This window comes from Pempheris klunzingeri, chromosome 22, assembly GCF_042242105.1.
Source record: "Pempheris klunzingeri isolate RE-2024b chromosome 22, fPemKlu1.hap1, whole genome shotgun sequence".
NCBI lineage: Eukaryota > Metazoa > Chordata > Actinopteri > Acropomatiformes > Pempheridae > Pempheris > Pempheris klunzingeri.
Window position 1 is genome coordinate 17,925,158 of NC_092033.1, and position 19,134 is coordinate 17,944,291.

General features: G+C 43.2%; 3 protein-coding genes across 3 annotated transcripts; 2 read left to right on the forward strand and 1 right to left on the reverse strand.

The window, feature by feature from the left end:
- Positions 1-4,439, reverse strand: golt1ba (golgi transport 1Ba). The gene is made up of 5 exons (XM_070853821.1): positions 4,283-4,439; positions 3,491-3,582; positions 3,049-3,227; positions 2,547-2,628; positions 1-797 (listed from the first exon to the last, which is right to left on the reverse strand). Exons 1-5 carry the CDS (start codon positions 4,305-4,307, stop codon positions 759-761), a joined length of 417 nt encoding a protein of 138 aa, XP_070709922.1. The 5' UTR covers positions 4,308-4,439; the 3' UTR covers positions 1-758.
- Positions 4,440-5,635: 1,196 nt separating this feature from the next.
- recql (RecQ helicase-like) lies at positions 5,636-16,818 on the forward strand. The gene is made up of 15 exons (XM_070853762.1): positions 5,636-5,705; positions 6,960-7,196; positions 7,285-7,464; positions 7,593-7,699; positions 9,044-9,242; positions 9,404-9,570; positions 9,855-9,933; positions 10,067-10,215; positions 10,612-10,729; positions 10,834-10,972; positions 11,129-11,220; positions 11,343-11,559; positions 12,893-13,022; positions 15,731-15,869; positions 16,716-16,818. The coding sequence occupies exons 1-14, from the start codon at positions 5,681-5,683 to the stop codon at positions 15,833-15,835; spliced, it is 1,944 nt and encodes a 647-aa protein (XP_070709863.1). The 5' UTR covers positions 5,636-5,680; the 3' UTR covers positions 15,836-15,869; positions 16,716-16,818.
- On the forward strand, positions 16,644-18,364 carry LOC139222269 (uncharacterized). Its single transcript, XM_070854240.1, has 2 exons — positions 16,644-16,658; positions 16,716-18,364. Exons 1-2 carry the CDS (start codon positions 16,644-16,646, stop codon positions 17,418-17,420), a joined length of 720 nt encoding a protein of 239 aa, XP_070710341.1. The 3' UTR covers positions 17,421-18,364.
- Positions 18,365-19,134: the final 770 nt, after the last annotated feature.

Here is a 19,134-nt window from a genome sequence, read left to right on the forward strand (position 1 = left end):
TCCATTCTGCCACTTCCTGCAGTGACCGCGTTTTAATAGTAGTAAAAATAATAGTAACAAAACAAGTAGAATCCCATAGCCCCTAATTATACATGAAGTGAAGCACTGATCGTTTTAAAAATAATTTATACTGCAGTACTCATTAGCCAACCGTAAACAGAAATGACATATAACAAAGGGAAAGTATTACAACAGCAACACTTGGTCTTCAAATACCTGCAAGACAAAAAGAAGTGTCACAGAATAACTGCAAAGAGACAAAATGCCGCGTTTAAAAGCTTTCGTCCAAATAAAGTTAAAGCACAGGCACAGAAACGTGACAATATGGCAAGCTGTCGGTCCACCTCTCAGCCGCGTGGAGGGTCGGCAGTTCTGTCTGTCAGTTCGATGGAGTAAGAGAGCCACGTAGACAGAGTCGGCGGCGCTGCGAGGGAGTCTTCCATCCTCCATTTTCATGCCAGATGCGCTCAGCGACGAAGGGATCAATAGCATTTGAAATATTTATTGTAGTGACCTTAGTTACTCCACCCTTTACAAAAAGACTGGTGGTGCAACGGTCTGATGAGCCTTCGATTGGTGGCGTTGATCCGACAGACAGAAAGCAGTCTTTGCCTGCTGGATGGTGGTGGTGGTGGTGATGGTGGTGGGGGGGTTCAACATATAACTTCAGCAGCCTTAAATCAGCCAGATGGGACATCGTGTTGCTTTATAAAACCTGCTGTACTCAAACAGCCCTCTCTGGATAGAAAAAGTCTCTGTTATACCATGGTGTTGCTCTCGCCCACTTTATCCACATACTGAAAGGAAAGAAGGAAACCGTGTTAAGTGTTATCCAGGTGGTTTTAAGCTTCTCGTGTGCAAAACACGATCCGGCACGCAGACCCGTGTGCTGCCAGTGAGATGCAAAGTGTTAGTGTGGATCAAACGGCACAAGTTTACCCACTATCCTGAAGCAGTTTGGAATGGGGAGCATGCGTGACTTAAGGGAACACACCACAGGACCAACACAATTGCTTCTTACTTTTGGTTGAACTACTGTTACCGTTTGGAAATGATTTGGACAGTCTTCCACTGCGACGTTGTGCACAAGTCGAAGACTGTTTGTCTCTAATTCTAATGACATAAAAGTGAGTGCAGATATCAGTTTTAATTGTGGAGTTCGTGACTCACAGAGCAGAGTAGATTGTCCCATTTTAACATGCGATGTCTCAATTTAAAAAAAAAAAAATCACATAAAACAACGAACAAAGCCTTTAAAAGGATAACTTAGGTTGTTTTTTTTTACTTTATTGTGTGTTTTATCTGTGTTTTAAAGGGTTAGTTTACACTCTTTGTCAATGGCTATTAACAGCCGCTGTAAATAATAGAGTAACAATAGAAATTTCAGACTGAAGCTAATTTGTGTGAATGGAAAAGCAGTGATCAGTGGATCTGCTGGCAGAGGGGATATACAGGAGCAGAGTTCGACTCTGAATTCGCTGTTTACCTGTTAAAACTGTTGGTGAGCTATTGTGACAGCTTATCACCAGCGAGCGAGCACGTTACCAATTATTTTGCCAGCCACAGAAAATCACCAACTACTCCTGCTTGCGGTCACCATGTCACTGACCTCCCAGCATCCCCCTGTTGTGTGAGGACGCTTAGATACATTTTGCTGCACAACTTTCCATACAGAAAATTCTCAAAAGCTCATTAAAGGATGCAAAGATGTTGGAAGTATTATTAAATGAATAACTTGGACTGACTCTGACTTTCTATGTTAGGTTATAGAATGAAAATATTAGAATGCCTCAAGATTGACCAATTCACAAATCAGCATATTTACCTGTAGTGCGTGCCTTTAAAGTCAAATAATCGAAGGTTAAAAAGAAATTTGTAAAAAGGGGACTACCGGCTCCTTAAACAGAAATAAATGCGTTCCCTTCTATCATGACACATGTGTTATCTGGATATTGTAAAGCATATTAAATATGTTAGCATGCAAGGGAATATCGTCAATGACTGACCACGACTGCTGATTGTCCTCAGAGCCTTACGAAGGCTTTAATAAAAAACAGACAGAGAAAACATTCACCTCAAAACAAAGCTTCCCACACAACAGCATGGTAGGAGCATTAGACATTAGCCACAAAGCTAACGGCGCATCTGCCGACCTGTACTCCCGGATTTAACAGTGGCATTCCGTAGAAGTCTTAAGACCGGACGACCGTGGCATCATTGTATTGCTGAAGCTCTTTTTTTTTTTTTTCGTTGTTGAAATTCCACAACATTCCTGCTGTCTACATTCAGATTTTGAACCTTTTGATCATCTGTGACTAGTTTTACATGCAGTCACCGAGTCTAACCCAGGCAAACTGAGAGCATCGTATATTAAGGCATCTGTAGTGTGCAGGAGCTGAGCTGTCGCTCGATCGGGGGGAGTTTGGTTCTGCTGTGGTTGTGACGGTTGAAGAGGGGGGGGGGGATTGGTAAACAAGAAAAAGAGCCATGCTTGCATGTCAACAAAGCAAAGCTGCAGGGTTGCTGCAGCTTTGGGTAACACTCACTGCACTGATGAAGGGCAGGTTTAGGATGGAGCCGAGGACAGGTATTCTTCTGATAAAGCCTACTACAACTGGGAAGAAACCCCTGCATGTGATGAGAGTGGAAGAGGGCGTTGGGGGGGGGGGAGGAGACAAAGAGAGAGAGAGGAATTAGTCAAATAATAACATCTAAACACGTACAATCATAAACAAATTGTTATCAGCATTTAAAAGCTCTCATTAATGTACCATGATGGACTGTGTGCAGCCATTGCAGCTTGTTTGTGGCTGCCAGCTGAGGTGATCTACTGGATTAATTCGAAAACGTAATGCACCTATCAGTCATATCCAACCCCAAATATATAAAAATCAGGCCCTGGCTTAAAAATATCTGAGTTATCCATTGAGGATTTAGGCCCTTAAACGGTCCGTTAAACTGTCCCACCCTAACATCCCATTTTTCATATGGACTTAAACATTTCGTAATGCCTTCTGTCTGCCGTGTCCATTTTGCAGCTCACTTTACCTGAACAAGAGGAAAAAGCCGTAGATCTCCAGCACAACTCCGATGATGGGCCAGCCAATCAGCACCACAAACACACCTCCCAGGAAGAAGCTGGTCGCCTTTATCTTGTGCTTCTGGAAGAAGAAGCGGAAGGTCCTCTCCAACCCGATTACAAAGGCGAGTCCGGCAACAAACAGGATCTACGGTGAAACAAGAGCGTTGTGTAACGATTGGTCCTTTGAAACCGCAGGACCAAAGACACCTTTTTCCTTTCTCTTGATTGAACTACTGGTTTTAGTCCCTTTTTCTGCTACAGCGTGCAATCACATGGTTGGCGCTGGCAACAATATTAGGACTAAAGATTAAATTTTCACATACACTGCTCCTGTAAACTTTTGCCATTCTGGCCTGTATGTTCTCAGCATCACAGCTACCATCAGTGTAATGTAGCAGAAACACTCACGTTTCCAATAGCCAACAGTGCTTTGTCAAAGAACAGGATCATCCCGAAGAAGAGGAAGAACACGCCAAAGCCTGTCAATCCCATTCCAATCTCTGCAGGACACACACACACACACACACACAGAGAGAGAGAGAGAGAGAGAGAGAGAGAGAGAGAGAGAGAGAGAGAGAGAGATTGTCACGTGGCTCTTATGATCAAAAGTGGAGCAGTACCTTTAACTGACTGGCTACTGACTGTGTAACTCATTGAAATCACTTCAATCTAGTGAGATTTTCATGGTTTTGTGTGAAAGAGAGGAACACAGGTGGTGATGTGATGTTTCACCAGGTGTTTCAAGGCCAAATGTTTCAAATGTGTGATAAATCCAGGTGACAGAAGCAAGTCACAACCGTTCAATACATCCAAACTCCACTGAGTGGCTGCGGTGTACATACAGTGTCTTTAATCCAATGAATGAATAAAGCAAGAAGGAAGTAAACAAAAGTCAGCTTTAACTGAAAGTAGTGGTTCCCACGTCGTTCACTCTGTTTGAAGCAATTAAAAGCTTCCCAGAAACAGAATTACAACATGAATGCATGTTACTTTCAAGCCAAGGGCTTGCCAGGAGCCACACGAGTAGCAGTAAAGGTTAGCTGTTAGCTGTTTGGGCCACAGATTGTGGCACATCATGAGAGAAAGGATAAAGCTAACTTTTCTAGCACTGAATGCTAACTGCTAGTTAGCCAGCTGCTGTAGCTCAGATGAAGCCGGTTTGGCAGAGAGACCAAACGTCACAGACACACGGGGCCTTACTTTGGGAGTCCGTTAGCGAAATCATCTTGTCGCCGAAACAAAGGGCGAGGATAAAAAAAAGAAATATAGAGAAAATATCCCAGTAGCTAGTCAAATACTCCTCTAAGAATAATTTAGATGACAGCTGCCACTACAGCAACAGCCACGTCTTCCGGAAACACACCTTCTCGCCGTGTCAGGTTCCGGTACAGCGCCGTGTGGCATTCAACGTAGCATCTTTGGCAGCATCGTTCTTGAGAGTTGCGAAGGGCGAACACCTATTTCGCCTTTTTCTGGCAGCAATATGATATGATATGATATAATGTAATGTAATGTAATATAATATATTTATATATAATATATATATAGTATCACACACCTACTGTTTAGTGGAACATATGTCTTGAATGCATCACATGTAGTCGAGGAATTGATTTTGCCCGGGGTTTTCTCTGCCAGGCAGTGCTGAGGTTGTTCTGAGACAACAGCACGTTTTTGCTTTAAACCAAGCTTCCGGGGTTTATCAACTACACAAGTCTAATTCATGAAATTAATTAAAAAGCCATAGTTGGTGAGGTTTCACAACTCCGCAGCAGGAGGCGGGGTGAGTAGGCAGCCTGACAGGATGTACCCAGGGCGGACGTAGCATCAGTACCTCTCGCCCGCTACACTGTTTTTCGCTCTGTCTACTATAGCAACCGTGAAGTTGATTCAGGAACGAGAAAGCCGCCTGGACGGAGTTACATTCGTATTTTAGGCTTTTTCTCGTCCCAGACGTATCAGGTTATTTGCCCCTCAGCAGAGAGGGGACGTTTTTCACGTAGAGAATCTTTTCCAACGTTAGTTCACAAGTTTCCGGTACAGAAGACGGTAAGTTACTGACACGAGAGTGGGATGCCACTTAAAACAAGATGCTCCAGAAATCACTTTCGGAATCGTTAGCAAGCTAACAAGTGCACCCGCTGCCCCTGTGTGAGGCGGCTGGTGCATCATGGTCCATGATACATACTTAGCTAAGTTAGCTTACTTTAAGATGCGTTCACTGTGGCCTTGGTGTTAATGGAACAAACGAGGCATTTGAGGTGGGTTTGTAACCGCAATTAATATTGGGCAAGTAGTTTTGTAGACTCATTTATAATAAATAAAATGGCCGAATTTAAAGCAATGCACGAGTCAAGAACTTACTCACATAAAGAAGCAATAAGTACACGGAATGAGCACCAATATTAGAAGTGCATTCAGAAAACTTCTAATCTGTTATCACCCTGGGATCCAGTCAGAAGCAGGTTACAGGGTTCTTTCTTCAATGTGAATTAAAGGATAAAAAGGCAACAGTGCTTCTAAACTAAGTGTGTTTTGTGTCTTACAGGGAATCACAGCTTTGAGGGCTCCTGAGGTTCCTTTCTCACCAAAAGAGATATGGATGGTGGTGATGGAACTAGTGGTGGGTCTGTTCTTTCCTGTTCCAGGTCAAAAAGCAAGCGGCGTTTACTTTGCATCAGTTTTATTAAAGATAAAGATATAAGATAACACTTTTTTTATTGATCCCTCAGTGGGGAAGGTTCACTGTTACTGCAGGTCAAAGGACAGACATAAAGCACACGGTTAAGGAAATGGAAAATTAAATAAACACAATATACACAAAAGAAACCTTATATACACAGAATACAGTAATGGGATGGAAACACTATGGATTGTGTGTTATGGGTTATTGCACAGATGTCAATGAGTTGAGAAATGATAATAAAGTGCAAATGAGATGAAAAATGAGACCCGGTCTTATTAAAGGCCTTCTAGCAGAGATATTAACAGTCACTAGGCTCCCTGTAGTAACCCTGCAGTTGTTTTTGTATGAGAGGAGGTTGGTCTCACAGGGACCGATGGCGGGTAACGCCACTCTAAAGGGACATTTGGGAGGTTCGAAGAGGAGGAGTGAGATCATTAGCTGAGCAGGTGTGAGGATTAGCACCTGTTCAGGTGTGAGACCTGCCAGCCTTCTCCCTGTGGACAGTCTGCTGCACATGTTGCACTATATACACCACATCTTGTCCGTTCCTGCGTCCTAATTTTACACTTCATGCAAGGGCTGAGTGTATTAAAAATGTCAATAGCAGTAAGATACCTGAGTTTAATTAACACTAAATGATACTTTTAAACTATAAGTACATGACTAAACGTAACAGTGTTTAATGCTGTCTTAAGCAGGGCTTGTGGACATTTTTCCACTGGAATTTATAGGAACTTCTGGGAATTCACAAGAAATAACAGGGATAAAATAGAAATATTGGGGTTTTCTCAGGCTGTATTTATTTCCCATGTCATATGCAGATGGAAACAAAACCTTTATCATATTATTTGCAGACATAATTGTAAACCCTTCTAATAGAAATCAACACTTTAGTTCAGTTGAACTTAATTAAATAAGTTGACATGAATATTTTATTGAATATTCATTCTGCCAAACATAGCTTTCCGCTCAGGCATCCATATCTTCTCCATGGACTTCCTCAGTGTCAGAATCTGATACTTCATCTTCACTCTAGTTTTTTTATGTGCACCCCCCCCCCCTATAAGTTCACTATTAAAAGGTATGACAGTTATATTGAATTATGCACAGTTAACAAATTCCCCAAATTCTAGATCTCAACTTCCCTTGAAAAAAATGGCTAAATTTAATTCCTGGTGTGTCCTTGTTCAGATGTGCAGGCAGAGCTGGATTCGGTGGAGGCAGAGCTGGAGCTGGTGGAGCTGCAGATCACAGAGCTCCTGCAGAAGCAAGCCGAGCTGACTACCCGCAAGAATGCTCTGTTGCAGCAGCTGGAGGAGGCCTGCGACGCTGCACGGCCATCATCTTCCTCATCCTTGTCTTTGTCAAAGTCATCTAGACCTGATCCAGTAATGAGCAAGCAGGAGATGCAGCACTATGACGGCACAGGTACTGCACACACACACACAACACAGGTCTACGGTTAGAGTCGGTAGGTTTGTGTATTGACCTGTGTCGATCTCTTGGTGTTTGATAGATTTTCCATGGTCCAAAGAAGTGGAGCAGCACCTGAAGAACTCGTTCCATCTCTCCAAGTTTAGACCGCTGCAGCTGAGGGCCATCAACCTGACCATGTCGGGCAAAGATCTGTTCCTGGTAATGCCTACAGGAAGAGGAAAAAGCCTCTGCTACCAGCTGCCTGCAGTGTGCTCCAAAGGTAGTGCTGCATCTAAAGCTCTGTCCACTTTGTTATTTAAGTCTGTTAGTTCTGTGTGTGTACATGCATGTGTATTGACTCAGCTGTCCTACTGTAATCACATCAATGTACGTGTGTGTGTGTATCAGGTTTTACATTGGTGGTCACTCCCCTGGTGTCCCTGATGGAGGACCAGATCATGTACCTGACGTCCATTGATGTGTCAGCAGCCATGCTGAACGCATCCAGCAGCAAGGTAACAACTAGCAGCCATATTCCTCAGTGACAAAGCTGCTAACTATAGTATGCTGCGCAAAGAGTGCCCTAAGTGCTCACCATGAGACCTGCAGGAATAGGTGAGATGTCTCGCTGCTGGTGTGCAGGGTTCCTGTCAAAATCTTGATAGCTGAATGATGCTGATTTGTCTTTGCACTTGACTGTCAGTTGGAAACAATGATGCATAGTGTGTGTAAAACATGAAGGGATTTAAAACACATTTTCCTACATTTATATATACATTAAGGAAATGCTCCCTGTTCAATGTTGATTGCTAGGTGAGTCTAAGCCTGTAATTATAAGGCATTACTACATTTATATAACAGGCCACTGTGCTTGTTAATGCGCGTCTATTGTCTGTTTCTGCATGTGTGTTTATGTCTGTGCTTCCTGCACACATGTACAGTACCAGTCAAAGTTTGGACACACCTTCTCATTAAGTGGTTTTTCTTTATTTTTATTGTTCCCTACATTTTAGACTAATATTTCACACTCTGGTGTTCTCTCAGTCAGCTTCATGAGGTCACCTGGATGGTTTTTGAAGGAGTTCCCTGAGGTGCTGAGCACTTGTTGACTGCTTTTCCTTCACTCTGCGGTCCAACTGATCCCCAACCATCTTAATTGGGTTTAGGTCAGATGATATAGGTGATATAGTCCTCACACGGCCTGGAGGAGTGTTTGGGCTCATTGTTCTGTTGAAGAACAAATGATGTCCCCATTGAGCTCAGACCAGGTGGGATGGCATGCCGCTGCAGAACACTGCGGTAGCCATGCTGGTTAAGTTTGCCTTGAGTTTTGAATAAATCATCAACAGTGTCACCAGCAGATTACACATTAAGAAGGCAAGAAATCCCACTAATTGACTCTTAACAAGACACGTGTGTTAAGTGAAAATTACATTCCAGGTGCCGACCCCATGAAGCCGATTGAGAGAATCTAGAAAATAACAAAAATAAAACTGTTGAATTAGAAGGTGTGTCCAAGCTTTTGACTACTGTATGTGCTTTGTCTTATTTACAGATTGAAATGTGAGTGGTTGTCTCTAGTATGCCCCCCCCCCCCCCCCCCCCCCCCCCCAAAAAAAAAAAAAAAACATGTAGCAGATGGGTTCGTGATTACTTAAATCCATCACAGCGGAGTCATTTGACAAATCTGTGTTGTATCGACTAGAGAGAAACAGGTGCAAATAAAGGGAAACAGAACTGAGCGTTTTCCTGCTGATTTAAAAAAATAAAATAAATGTCAAACATCAGCTTTTTAAAACATATTTCCATCAAACATCTGTGTGCATTATAATCACGTTGTGGTGTGTAATGGTTTTCAGGGGCATGCCAAGACAGTCATGGCTGGAATGACGGATCCTAAGGCTCCTTTCAAGCTGGTGTATGTGACTCCAGAGAAGATTGCCAAGAGCAAGCTGCTCATGTCTCGTCTGGAGAAAGCCCACAACGCAAACTTGCTGAGTCTTATCGCTGTGGATGAGGTTCACTGCTGCAGCCAGTGGGGACATGACTTCAGACCAGGTGAGAGCTCCTCTTCGCTTGGATGGAGGGGCGGAAGTGTAGTTCAACATAGTGGAACTAACCCGTTCAGATCAAATTCTAGGTTTGCCTTCAAAATTGCTAAAGGTGTGTGTGTCTGTCTGTCTGTCTGTCTGTGTGTCTGTCCGTCCATTCCTGTGCAGATTATAAACTGCTGGGAATCCTGAAGAGGCAGTTCCCCAAAGTCCCACTGCTTGGGCTGACCGCCACAGCAACCAGCAGCGTCCTAAAGGACTGCGAGAAGATTCTGTGTGTGCCACAGCCAGTCACACTCACCTCGTCCTTCAACAGAACCAATCTCTATTACGAGGTGGTAACCATGGCGACTGCACTCTCTCTCACATACATACACCTTTCAGCCACCTGCTATGTACACAAACACACACACACACACATTGTCTCTCTGTAAAGCACGTGCTCCCACACTCCTGCTCACACACCTGTCTGACCTTTCTGCACTGCTTTACACCTGTTTGCTAAACATGAAATACTACATGTTTAAACTATGAATAAATAATGCTGTAATCTGTAAATACCTCGATACACCTCAGCAGAAAATGTTACAGTGACACTAACGGTCTGCTTGTTTCTCAGGTTCGTATTAAACACTCTGACGATGCATCAGTAAGTGATATCGTCTCTCTGATCAAGAGCAGATACAAGGACCAGTCAGGTACAACACAAACAAACGAAACATAATGCATCACATTAAGGCTAACATGCTCAGAAGTGAGTTGTAGATGTAACCGAAGATGATCTGAACTGTACTCGGTTACATTCCATATGTACTGATTTATGTGCCACAGGGATCGTGTATGTGTTCTCTCAGAAGGACGCAGAGTCGGTGTCATCTGAGCTCCAGAAGTGTGACATCCTGGCCTATCCCTACCACGCTAACATGGACCCTGACGATAAGTCGCGCGTTCACCGCAAATGGACCTCCAACAAAATCCAGGTATTTAGGTGTGACACACATGCTGGTATTTTCTTTTATTTGCAGGGGGGGGGGGCAACAGTCCAAAACCCAAAGAAATTCAGTTCACAATGATGAATAGCAGAACAAGCAACAGGCAAATGTTTGGCATTTATGCTTTACTTAATGAATGAACTGATTAATTTTCTCATGATTTAGTAATTAGATGAATAAACCTATTTCAGTTGGACACAGAAATGTGTGATTTCTGTATGACTGGCATGCAGTAACTACAAAGTGGAGCTAAAACCAGAAGGATGATGAGGGCTACATGTGTGTCTGCATCGTATTTAAGAAACAACCTGAAAAAAAACCAACAACACACATTCTGGTGTCATATTTGAACACGTTACAGTACACGATTGCTTCGCCCTCCAGGTGGTGGTAGCCACAGTGGCGTTTGGCATGGGCATTGACAAGCCTGACGTCAGGTTTGTCATCCATCGCACCATGAGCAAGTCCATCGAGAACTACTACCAAGAGAGTGGCCGCGCAGGTACACACTGTCTCTTCTCTATTAGGACACAAAACCAGCTTGTACTGCTCTAGTATTTATGCAGATATAATACGGATACGTCGTTAAAATGTCTGCGTCTCCAGGTCGAGACGACCGTCCAGCCGACTGCATTGTCTACTTTGGCTTCTCCGACATCTTCCGGATCAGCACCATGGTGGTGATGGAGAATGTTGGTCAACAGAAGCTGCAGCAGATGGTCGACTACTGCCAGAATGTTGACAGGTTGTGCGCACACACACACACACACACACACACACACACACACACACACACACACACACACACACACACACACACACACACACAGAGACCGTGGCCTATAATGATTTCCATACTGTGACTTGAGTCTCTGCTGAGTCTTATGTTTGCTGTGTGAAGGTGTCGGCGCTCTCTCATGGCTGTTCATTTTGATGAGGTGTGGGACGATGAAGGATGCAACCAGATGTGCGATACTTGCCGCAATGCAAAAGGTGTGTGTTTGATATGTTTTAATAAAATTCATGGTTGAATGTGTAACTAATATTCTTTAGGGATGTGATGAGCCATCTTTTCTGAATTTGAGTTGGCAATCATCTGACCTGTACCTCTCCAGACTTCACCACCGTGGACATTACCCAGCATGCCAGGCAGGTGTTGCAGATCCTGGAGTTGGCAGCGTCCTTGGATGAGAAGCTTACTCCCCTGAAGGTGGTGGAGGCGTGGATGGGGAAAGGCCCAGCTAAGCGCAGGAAGATGATCGAGACCACCACGCTGCCTCGGCTGCAGGCTGAAGCTGTGGTTGTGAGACTGCTGCTGCAGGGATACATCAGGTGACTCAACATGTTCAGTTGTTTGTATTCATTTTGTTAGGATCTTTACGTTCAAACAATCTTTATTTATTTTCACAACAGCGTTATCTCCAGACTCTTTCCATAAAGAGCAGGTCTAGACCAAACTCTTTAATTAGAGAGAGACCCAACGATTCAGGAATTCAACATTAAGGATTCAAGAATCCCCACATGAGCAGCATCAGATATTATATTAGGAAACAGTGGAGGAAGAACTCCCCTTTAACGGGAAGAAACCTGGAACAGACCCAGGCTCAATGTGGGCGGCTTCTGTAGGGGTCTGTGTTGGGTGGAGGTTGGACAGAGAGAGAGAGAGAGACAGAGAGAGAGACAACACAAACAGCAACCAGCGTACTAGCAGTGACTATAGCACTAACAATTGGAGTGTGACTAAAAGATTAGCAGTATGATATTATTGAAAAACATGACGAGTGGCCGACAAGCTGCAGCAGTGATTCATGAAGCCAGAGAACCACAGTTATCGGTTGCTTTTCAAAAACACCAAGAGTGGTTGGTTTTGCTCTAGATAAAGATATGCCTCATGTCAGTTACAGACAGTTAGCTGGACAGCTTGCAGGTTGGTGGAATTCTGCAGTTAAACCTTGAAATACAGATCACTGTTTTTAAGCTTTTCACCTTAAAAGCTTTTGCAGAGCTGCACAGCAGTCTGTTGTGTCTGTCTGCGAAGCTACCATTAGTACCATTACAGTGCAGAGCTGTCAACAGAATCATTAGGGATTGTCAGTCAGATATTAAATATTATGTTCCGTTTTATTCTGTCATAACACAACATAAATATAACACGCTTGGCCAAAATCAACAATTTGTCATCATTATCATACACTATGCAGCCGTCACGGGGGTATAATACTTTGTTTTGTTTTTCATAGTTGTAATGGGGGACGCTTGGGGGAGAGGGCCTAAGGTTCAGCTTTGATATACTACTTTAACCACGGCCACTTACAATGTGCCATGTGTGAACATTTTTTTATTCAAATTAGCTAACATTAGTTCATTTACAAATGCATCTCAGTTTGATCTTGCTCTTCAGCTACGTTTCATAAGATATAGTTCCTGAGCCTCGGCATTCCAGCCATTTGCGTTGAAAGGCAGCATCTAACTAAACAGGAAGATGTTGACATGGCTGCTCAGGATTAAAACCCTGTGTCTGAAACAAGAAACAAGGAGGCACGTTTAAATGTTCTCCTCTTTATTGGTTTTTTTGTTGGTGGTCACACAGATGACCTTAGAACCGAGCTCTGGGACCGAACTGTCTGACACAGATATGTAATTCCTCAATGTCTGTCGACTTCAGAGAGGATTTCAGCTTCACTCCGTACACCACCTACTACTATATGAAGCCTGGCCGCAAAGCTCCTCTGCTGAAGAACCAGACTCACACGCTCAGCATGAAGATGAGGACGATGGGGACAGGATCTGCTTCAGTGAGTAAATGCTGCTCACAGCGATGCATCACAAAAACTGCCTTCAAAGTAGCAATATGTTTTTCTGTAGTATCTGTTAAAGCATCTGTTAAAGTTTTAAAGAGCAACTTGCAGGTTAAAGACCCCAAAATTCATTAAAATATACTCGTATATTCACTACAGTGAGCTGTATAATTCTGAGCCTGTGGAGCGTCCATGAGATGAGGGTTAGAAGGAATGACGCTCAGAGAGGAGACACTGAGTTGTGGTATGAGGAGATCCAGTGGGGGACTGGACAGGCGTCTGGATGATGATCAGAATTAGATTATAGATCAATAACGCAGCCTGGATATGTCTGTATGTAAAGTTTGCTATCTTCTGTCATGCTAGAACAGAGTTAGCATCGGTTGTCTAAAAGCTGCCAGGAGTGTTCATACCTACATAACGTAACAGGAAATAAAGCACGAGTATCAGCTTGTATCGTGTCTATGCGTGCTATAACTCCAGAGGGGAGGGAGAGAAGGGAGAGAAGGGAGAGAAGGGAGAGATCGCTGCCTGACCACAGTTCCTACGTGTCACATGTTGCTTCTCATTACTGAATCATTGTGCTGAACTGAGTCTCTGACGGTTCCGTGGTCACCTCCTGGTGCGGCGGCAGAACCAGAAGCTGCTGTGTGCACCGCGAGAATGGAACTCCATCATATTAAGATAAAGATAATCCTCCGTTCTAAAATCAGCGCCACGAACGGCCGCATTATTCGTAACTGATGAACTCTAACTCTCTTCACCTGCACAAAACGATGACATACAGTAAAATGTAATTAAAACCTACTGAAAAAACACCAACTGACTGTAACTCGACCGCTTGTACCCTGGGGGCTAATAGCCTGCAAGCTATTCTTTAATAAGCAACATTTGAATTTTCTCAGTGTTAGTTCTTTAGCAAAGCTTTGTGACTTAAATAGAGTCCAACTGATACTGGAGTTGTAAAGCAAACACTATGGGTGTATTCATAAAGGCCTAGTTCATCCCTGCGACAAACTCATACAGCATACTGCTTTTCCTAGTAGTATGCAGTGTGACTCTGTTAACTGAAGGCCAGCTGACACCAACAACAGTTCAGCTAGGCATACTGGTTGCCATATACTGTAAAAGCATTATGCCTGTGACAAAGAATGGGCAAAAATAAAGTCACTCCAGTAGATGTTGGGCTCCTTAGTGCTCCTCTAAACATTGTTTTCTGTCTCTCCTGTGTTGATGATTTTTCTTCCAGTTGTCTCTGTTCTCTCTCTGTGAAGTCTCTCTAACCAGTGTCTTCTTCTTCCACTGTGTTGCTGATGTGTCTGTCGTCGTCTCATTTTAAGATGTTCTCACACATTGTCTAACTGTTTGTAAAAGTTCATGGAGGTAAGTCCTAACTGAAGTGAAGCTGAATGTCCTATGATAATGTGATGACAGGATGGTCTTTATATATTCAAGATTTTACAATCTCTTAAACGACAAATAATCTTCACACCACTACCACTCAGCAAATGATAATGATCACTAGTACCCTAACATTATAAATCATAGATTAGATAGTTGTAGTTGATGTTCATTCCCCTGCTGCTCTAATTTTAGTTTCTAGTGTTTTCAGCTTTTCTGCTTAGTTGTCACTGTGATTAGCACTGCTGGTTAAAGGGTCAGCAGCCATCACTGGCACAGAACGCCTCACAAATATGAAGAAAACAGTGTGACAGGAGCTCTTTTGGGAACCCGTAGTTGTATCATCATGTACAAACAGAGATGCATAAATTACTACTGAAATGCTCAGTCTGTTAAATTGGCTATTTAGGAATCGTATTCAAAATGCTCAATTTTGGACAGTACATTTTTAAATGAATGAAAATTCACTCAAAACAATCAAACTAACTCAATGTCCACTCACTACCTTTTTCTGTTTCCGGACTTCCTCTCATGGTCTTCATCAGCAAATTGAAGTTGGCTCAGTTGTCATCACATGATCAAAGTAGGGAATGATGACGAAGACCATGAGATGTGACTGAAAGCTTTGGACATGGAAAATACTAATAACAGGGCCCCAAGTTGAAAATGTTTGAAGCAAATCTTTGAACCATAGTCTTTTCTCAGGTTAAAATATTAGATATTAACTGGTTCCAGCAGGTCATAAAGGACGATCAGCTGCTTTTGATATCTTTGTAAATAGAAGGATTTGGTGTGTTTAGGCTGTTGTCAGACCAGTTAAGCACTTTTGAACTTTTATGGAATAGATCATCATTGAATTCGCTGAAATAATACTGACAGAGGGACTTGCACATATTTTGGTGTCGAAATGATGAATTGATACAAAAAGTTTTGCAAAAGGTCCAACTGGGAGCTGCAAAATGGGCTGGGGTGGCTACAACATAATCCTTTGGGGCAACTGCTCCCAATCAAACTACATCCACTAAAAGTGCTTTTTGTTTTTTTGCCATAGACAGGCTCAGGTTGTTGTTTTTTACACATCTGGCAACATTATGGAAAAGATCCCCACAGAGATAGACCTGTATGATCCTTTCTGTTTAACCAGAAATGACCACTGTATGCCACCATACTCAGAATGCAGGACTTTGAATGAAGGATTCTGTTGTTGATGTCCATGTCCCATGTCCTCCCTCTGGTCCTCCCTCGTCCACTCCATGTTGGTCTTTGAAGCCTCTCAGGTAAAGACTGTTGTTAATGACCTGCAGGTAAAAGGTGTGAGTGGCCAGGGCAAAGCCAAAGGGGGAAAGAGATCAGTTCAAAGTGGTGGAGACGCCCCTGTGTCCAAGAAAGTCAAGGCAGACCTCCCCTAACCCCCCCACCCTGTCCAGAAGACAAGCTGACAAAGTACAGTCCATCATTCTTTACTCTGTTTACTACTGCTTTTGTTGGCATGGCACCGTCCAGGCTTTTACCTCATGTTTCACATTTGGATCCGACTGTCTGAGTGCTGGAGGATTAACGAATTATGAATCTGTTTTTTATTCAATTTCAAATACTTTTCTAAGCTGTAGAATAATTAGCATGATATCATCTTGTCGTTCCTAACCAGCAGGCTTGGGCGATAAAAGGACTCTAATGACAGCACAGCCTCTTATTGCTGTATGTGAGTTCATTTGATTGGGTTATGCACTGAATTTTAAATTCTAACAGATCATCACAAACTTATTTTTCGAGGTGCGAAGAGCAGTTGGACATTCCAATAAATAGAATGTAAACCACAACAAACAAGGCTGTCACTTTTTCAAAAAAACCCACGTGGCCCAATCCTAAACTCCACCGTAGAACTGAAGTTGGTGCGTTCACTTGCCTCTGCACCTCACTAATGACACGTTAACAGTTGATAGTTGACAGACTAGGCATTTTGTCCCTTCGCTGGCATAAACAACACTGACACAGTGAAACCATCGCCCAAGCCTTAACTCATGTTCTCTGGTGCCAATGTCCATTTCCAGTCAGGAGCATGTTGCTACTAACAGTCACTAACATCTCATCACACTGGCTCTGCTGAGGTGGTTGAGTTATTCTCACTGACTATTCAGAAATAGCCTGATCTGTTACTCTGTGTATGTTTGTTGTATATCACTCACAATAAGTAATCAATATTCTAGTTCTAGTTATATGCACATCCTCTGGGTAATACCAGGACGATGAGCTACTGTTGTTCACTGACATTAGTTTTCATGGTTACAGGACACATCTGTTAAAGCTAACGAGGAGGACACTGATGTGACCTTTGACCACGCTGTCCTGGACAACAGTTGTACCCCACAACCGAAGCGGAAACTATTTAAAGAACAGAGGAACCTGTCCAGGAAACGAGACCTGAAGCCGGTCAGCCTGACCGACAAACGGACAGAGAGAGCAAAGAAACCGCTGTGGGGCAGACATGGAGAGGAAGAGGAGGAAACGAAGAGATCCGTCATGCCTCAACATGTAGTTGAGGTTGATGTTGAAATTAACATTGTAGATAACGGTGATTGTCAGAAATCGTCCAATCCCGCTGAACCTGGTTCCAAACGCAAATCCACCACCCCTCACGGAGTGAGGAGGAAACCCTGCGGCAGCAACATAGCAGCAGCAGCAGATGTTCCCTCTTCCTCCCCAGGTGGCGACAAAGCCACTAACACGGTGCCCAGCTCTCCATCCCAGGCCTCCATCATCTCCGAAAGTGCAGCCGAGGAGCTCTGTAACCTGAGGAACTACTACTCTAAACAGCTCAGGAGAATAAACTACATCTCCCATGAATACCTGGGGCAGCCTGTGGAGCCAGGAATGCTGGCTTGTATCAGGGAGCCTCTGAAGAGCCTCCGTCTGCCCCGCAGGGTCACCATCGCCCAGACGGCCCGCAGCCTGTGGACGCGAGTCAGCGGCAGGAGGACGCTGGTTCATCGGTGACGTCACAGTTTGACGTTGATTCACTTGCCATTGATTTAATGTACATAGTACACTATAACAGTTTCACTATATTCACAAACGTTTCATCTGCTGTCACATTTAAAGAAGCCAAATAAAGGGTCAGATTGTGGAGCCACCAGGTGGTAGTGCCTGGTGGGATTACCAGGTGGTAGGACCAGGTGGTAGTGCCTGGTGGGATTACCAGGTGGTAGGACCTGGTGCTAGTGCCTGGTGGGATTACCAGGTGGTAGGACCTGGTGCTAGTGCCTGGTGGGATTACCAGGTGGTAGGACCAGGTGCTAGTGCCTGGCGGTCCCTCTCACCCACACATCTGACCTGAGACACCGAGAGGCTGGACAGAAAACAACATATTACCCGATTGTTGTGTTTTTCTACAAACCGAAACATATGCTGCGAGAATAATCAACTGTCAATCAAACATGTGGCCCACCCCCATTTAGAGTGTTTTCTAACAAACAATACATTTAAGAATCACTTTGACATTATTTTGTGACACAAAAAGGGATGAATATTGATTTCAGTTGCTCGTTAAGTAATAAAGTAGTAAGATTCCATTCGTCCGACCTTTTTGATGGGGTGTCTGTGTAAGTATTGATCGGTTATAGATTCCTTGATTGATTCAGCTGGTAGAAAAACTAAATTCCCTGACTGCTTTTCTATTGGCAATAACTTAAAAAGCTTAAAGATCTTTTTGTCACAATGTATTGTTTGTCTCTGTAACTGACTGCTTTTTTGTTCTATACGTAACAACCACAATTATCAATATTAACAAGCATCACACTCGTTTCATGGATAAATGATCCAAAGGGGACCACATGATGGAAAAAAAAAAAAAAAAAGAAAACTTCAGACTGAGAGCATCAACATCCACATAACAGACCAGAAGTGTTCTCTGTATGTATGATTTATAATCACAAAATAAAGTGAAGCCTAATGAAGAGACTAAAGAATTTTGAATAGCATTATTGTCTACATTTTACTGTATGTATGTTTTAATCATAGCAGTGAAAGTCTTTGTAGACACTAAACATTTCTTAGGTTTATGTCCTCTCTGGCTTTTCTAGTTTGTTCCTGTTCGTGTCCCAGAAGCACTACAATTAGTTAATGGAAAAAATGTGCTCACTGAATCTTTCAACACTCGCTGCCTGGTGTACAACCTCAGACTGTATAAAAGATGATTATATTTCTCCTATTATATACACTACTCACTAAAAGTTAGGGATATCCAGCTTTCAGGTGAAATCTCAGGATGAACCTAAAATGCATTCTAACCTTTCCAGGTGAACTTAATGTGACCTTCTCTAAACCTTTGAATGCACATGTCCAACTGTTCAGTGTCTCAGTACTTTCTGCACCAGCTGCTGTTCTCTAACAAGAAGCTTAACAGCAACATTCACAACAGGTTTGATCCATGAATCCACCAATACATTTCCTGCTTCAGTTAGAATTGGTATTTAAACAGTCCTCCTCATCCTGCTGTTCACATTCTGACATCATGAGACCAAGACGACACCTAACAGTTGATCAGCAGCACCTCAACACTGGAGGCTTCAAACAGGAAGTCCTCAGACGGAGGTGTTCACTGAGCTTAGAGGGTCACAGAGTGTCATCAGGAGGTTGGAACAGTGATACAGAGACTGGAAGAGTCACAGAAAGGAGAGGAGTGGACGTCCTTTGGCCACATCCCAATTTA

Excerpts from the sequence above, each read along its gene's own strand:
- golt1ba (XM_070853821.1), bottom strand. The coding sequence starts at position 4,307 with ATGATTTCGCTAACGGACTCCCAAA. Across the intron at positions 3,228-3,490 it reads CACTGTTGGCTATTGGAAAC|ATCCTGTTTGTTGCCGGACT; the intron begins GTGAGTGTTTCT and ends GTTTCACCGTAG. Across the intron at positions 2,629-3,048 it reads GGCTTTTTCCTCTTGTTCAG|GGGTTTCTTCCCAGTTGTAG; the intron begins GTAAAGTGAGCT and ends CATCACATGCAG.
- recql (XM_070853762.1), top strand. The coding sequence starts at position 5,681 with ATGGATGGTGGTGATGGAACTAGTG. Across the intron at positions 7,465-7,592 it reads GCCTGCAGTGTGCTCCAAAG|GTTTTACATTGGTGGTCACT; the intron begins GTAGTGCTGCAT and ends TGTGTGTATCAG. Across the intron at positions 10,730-10,833 it reads CCAAGAGAGTGGCCGCGCAG|GTCGAGACGACCGTCCAGCC; the intron begins GTACACACTGTC and ends CTGCGTCTCCAG.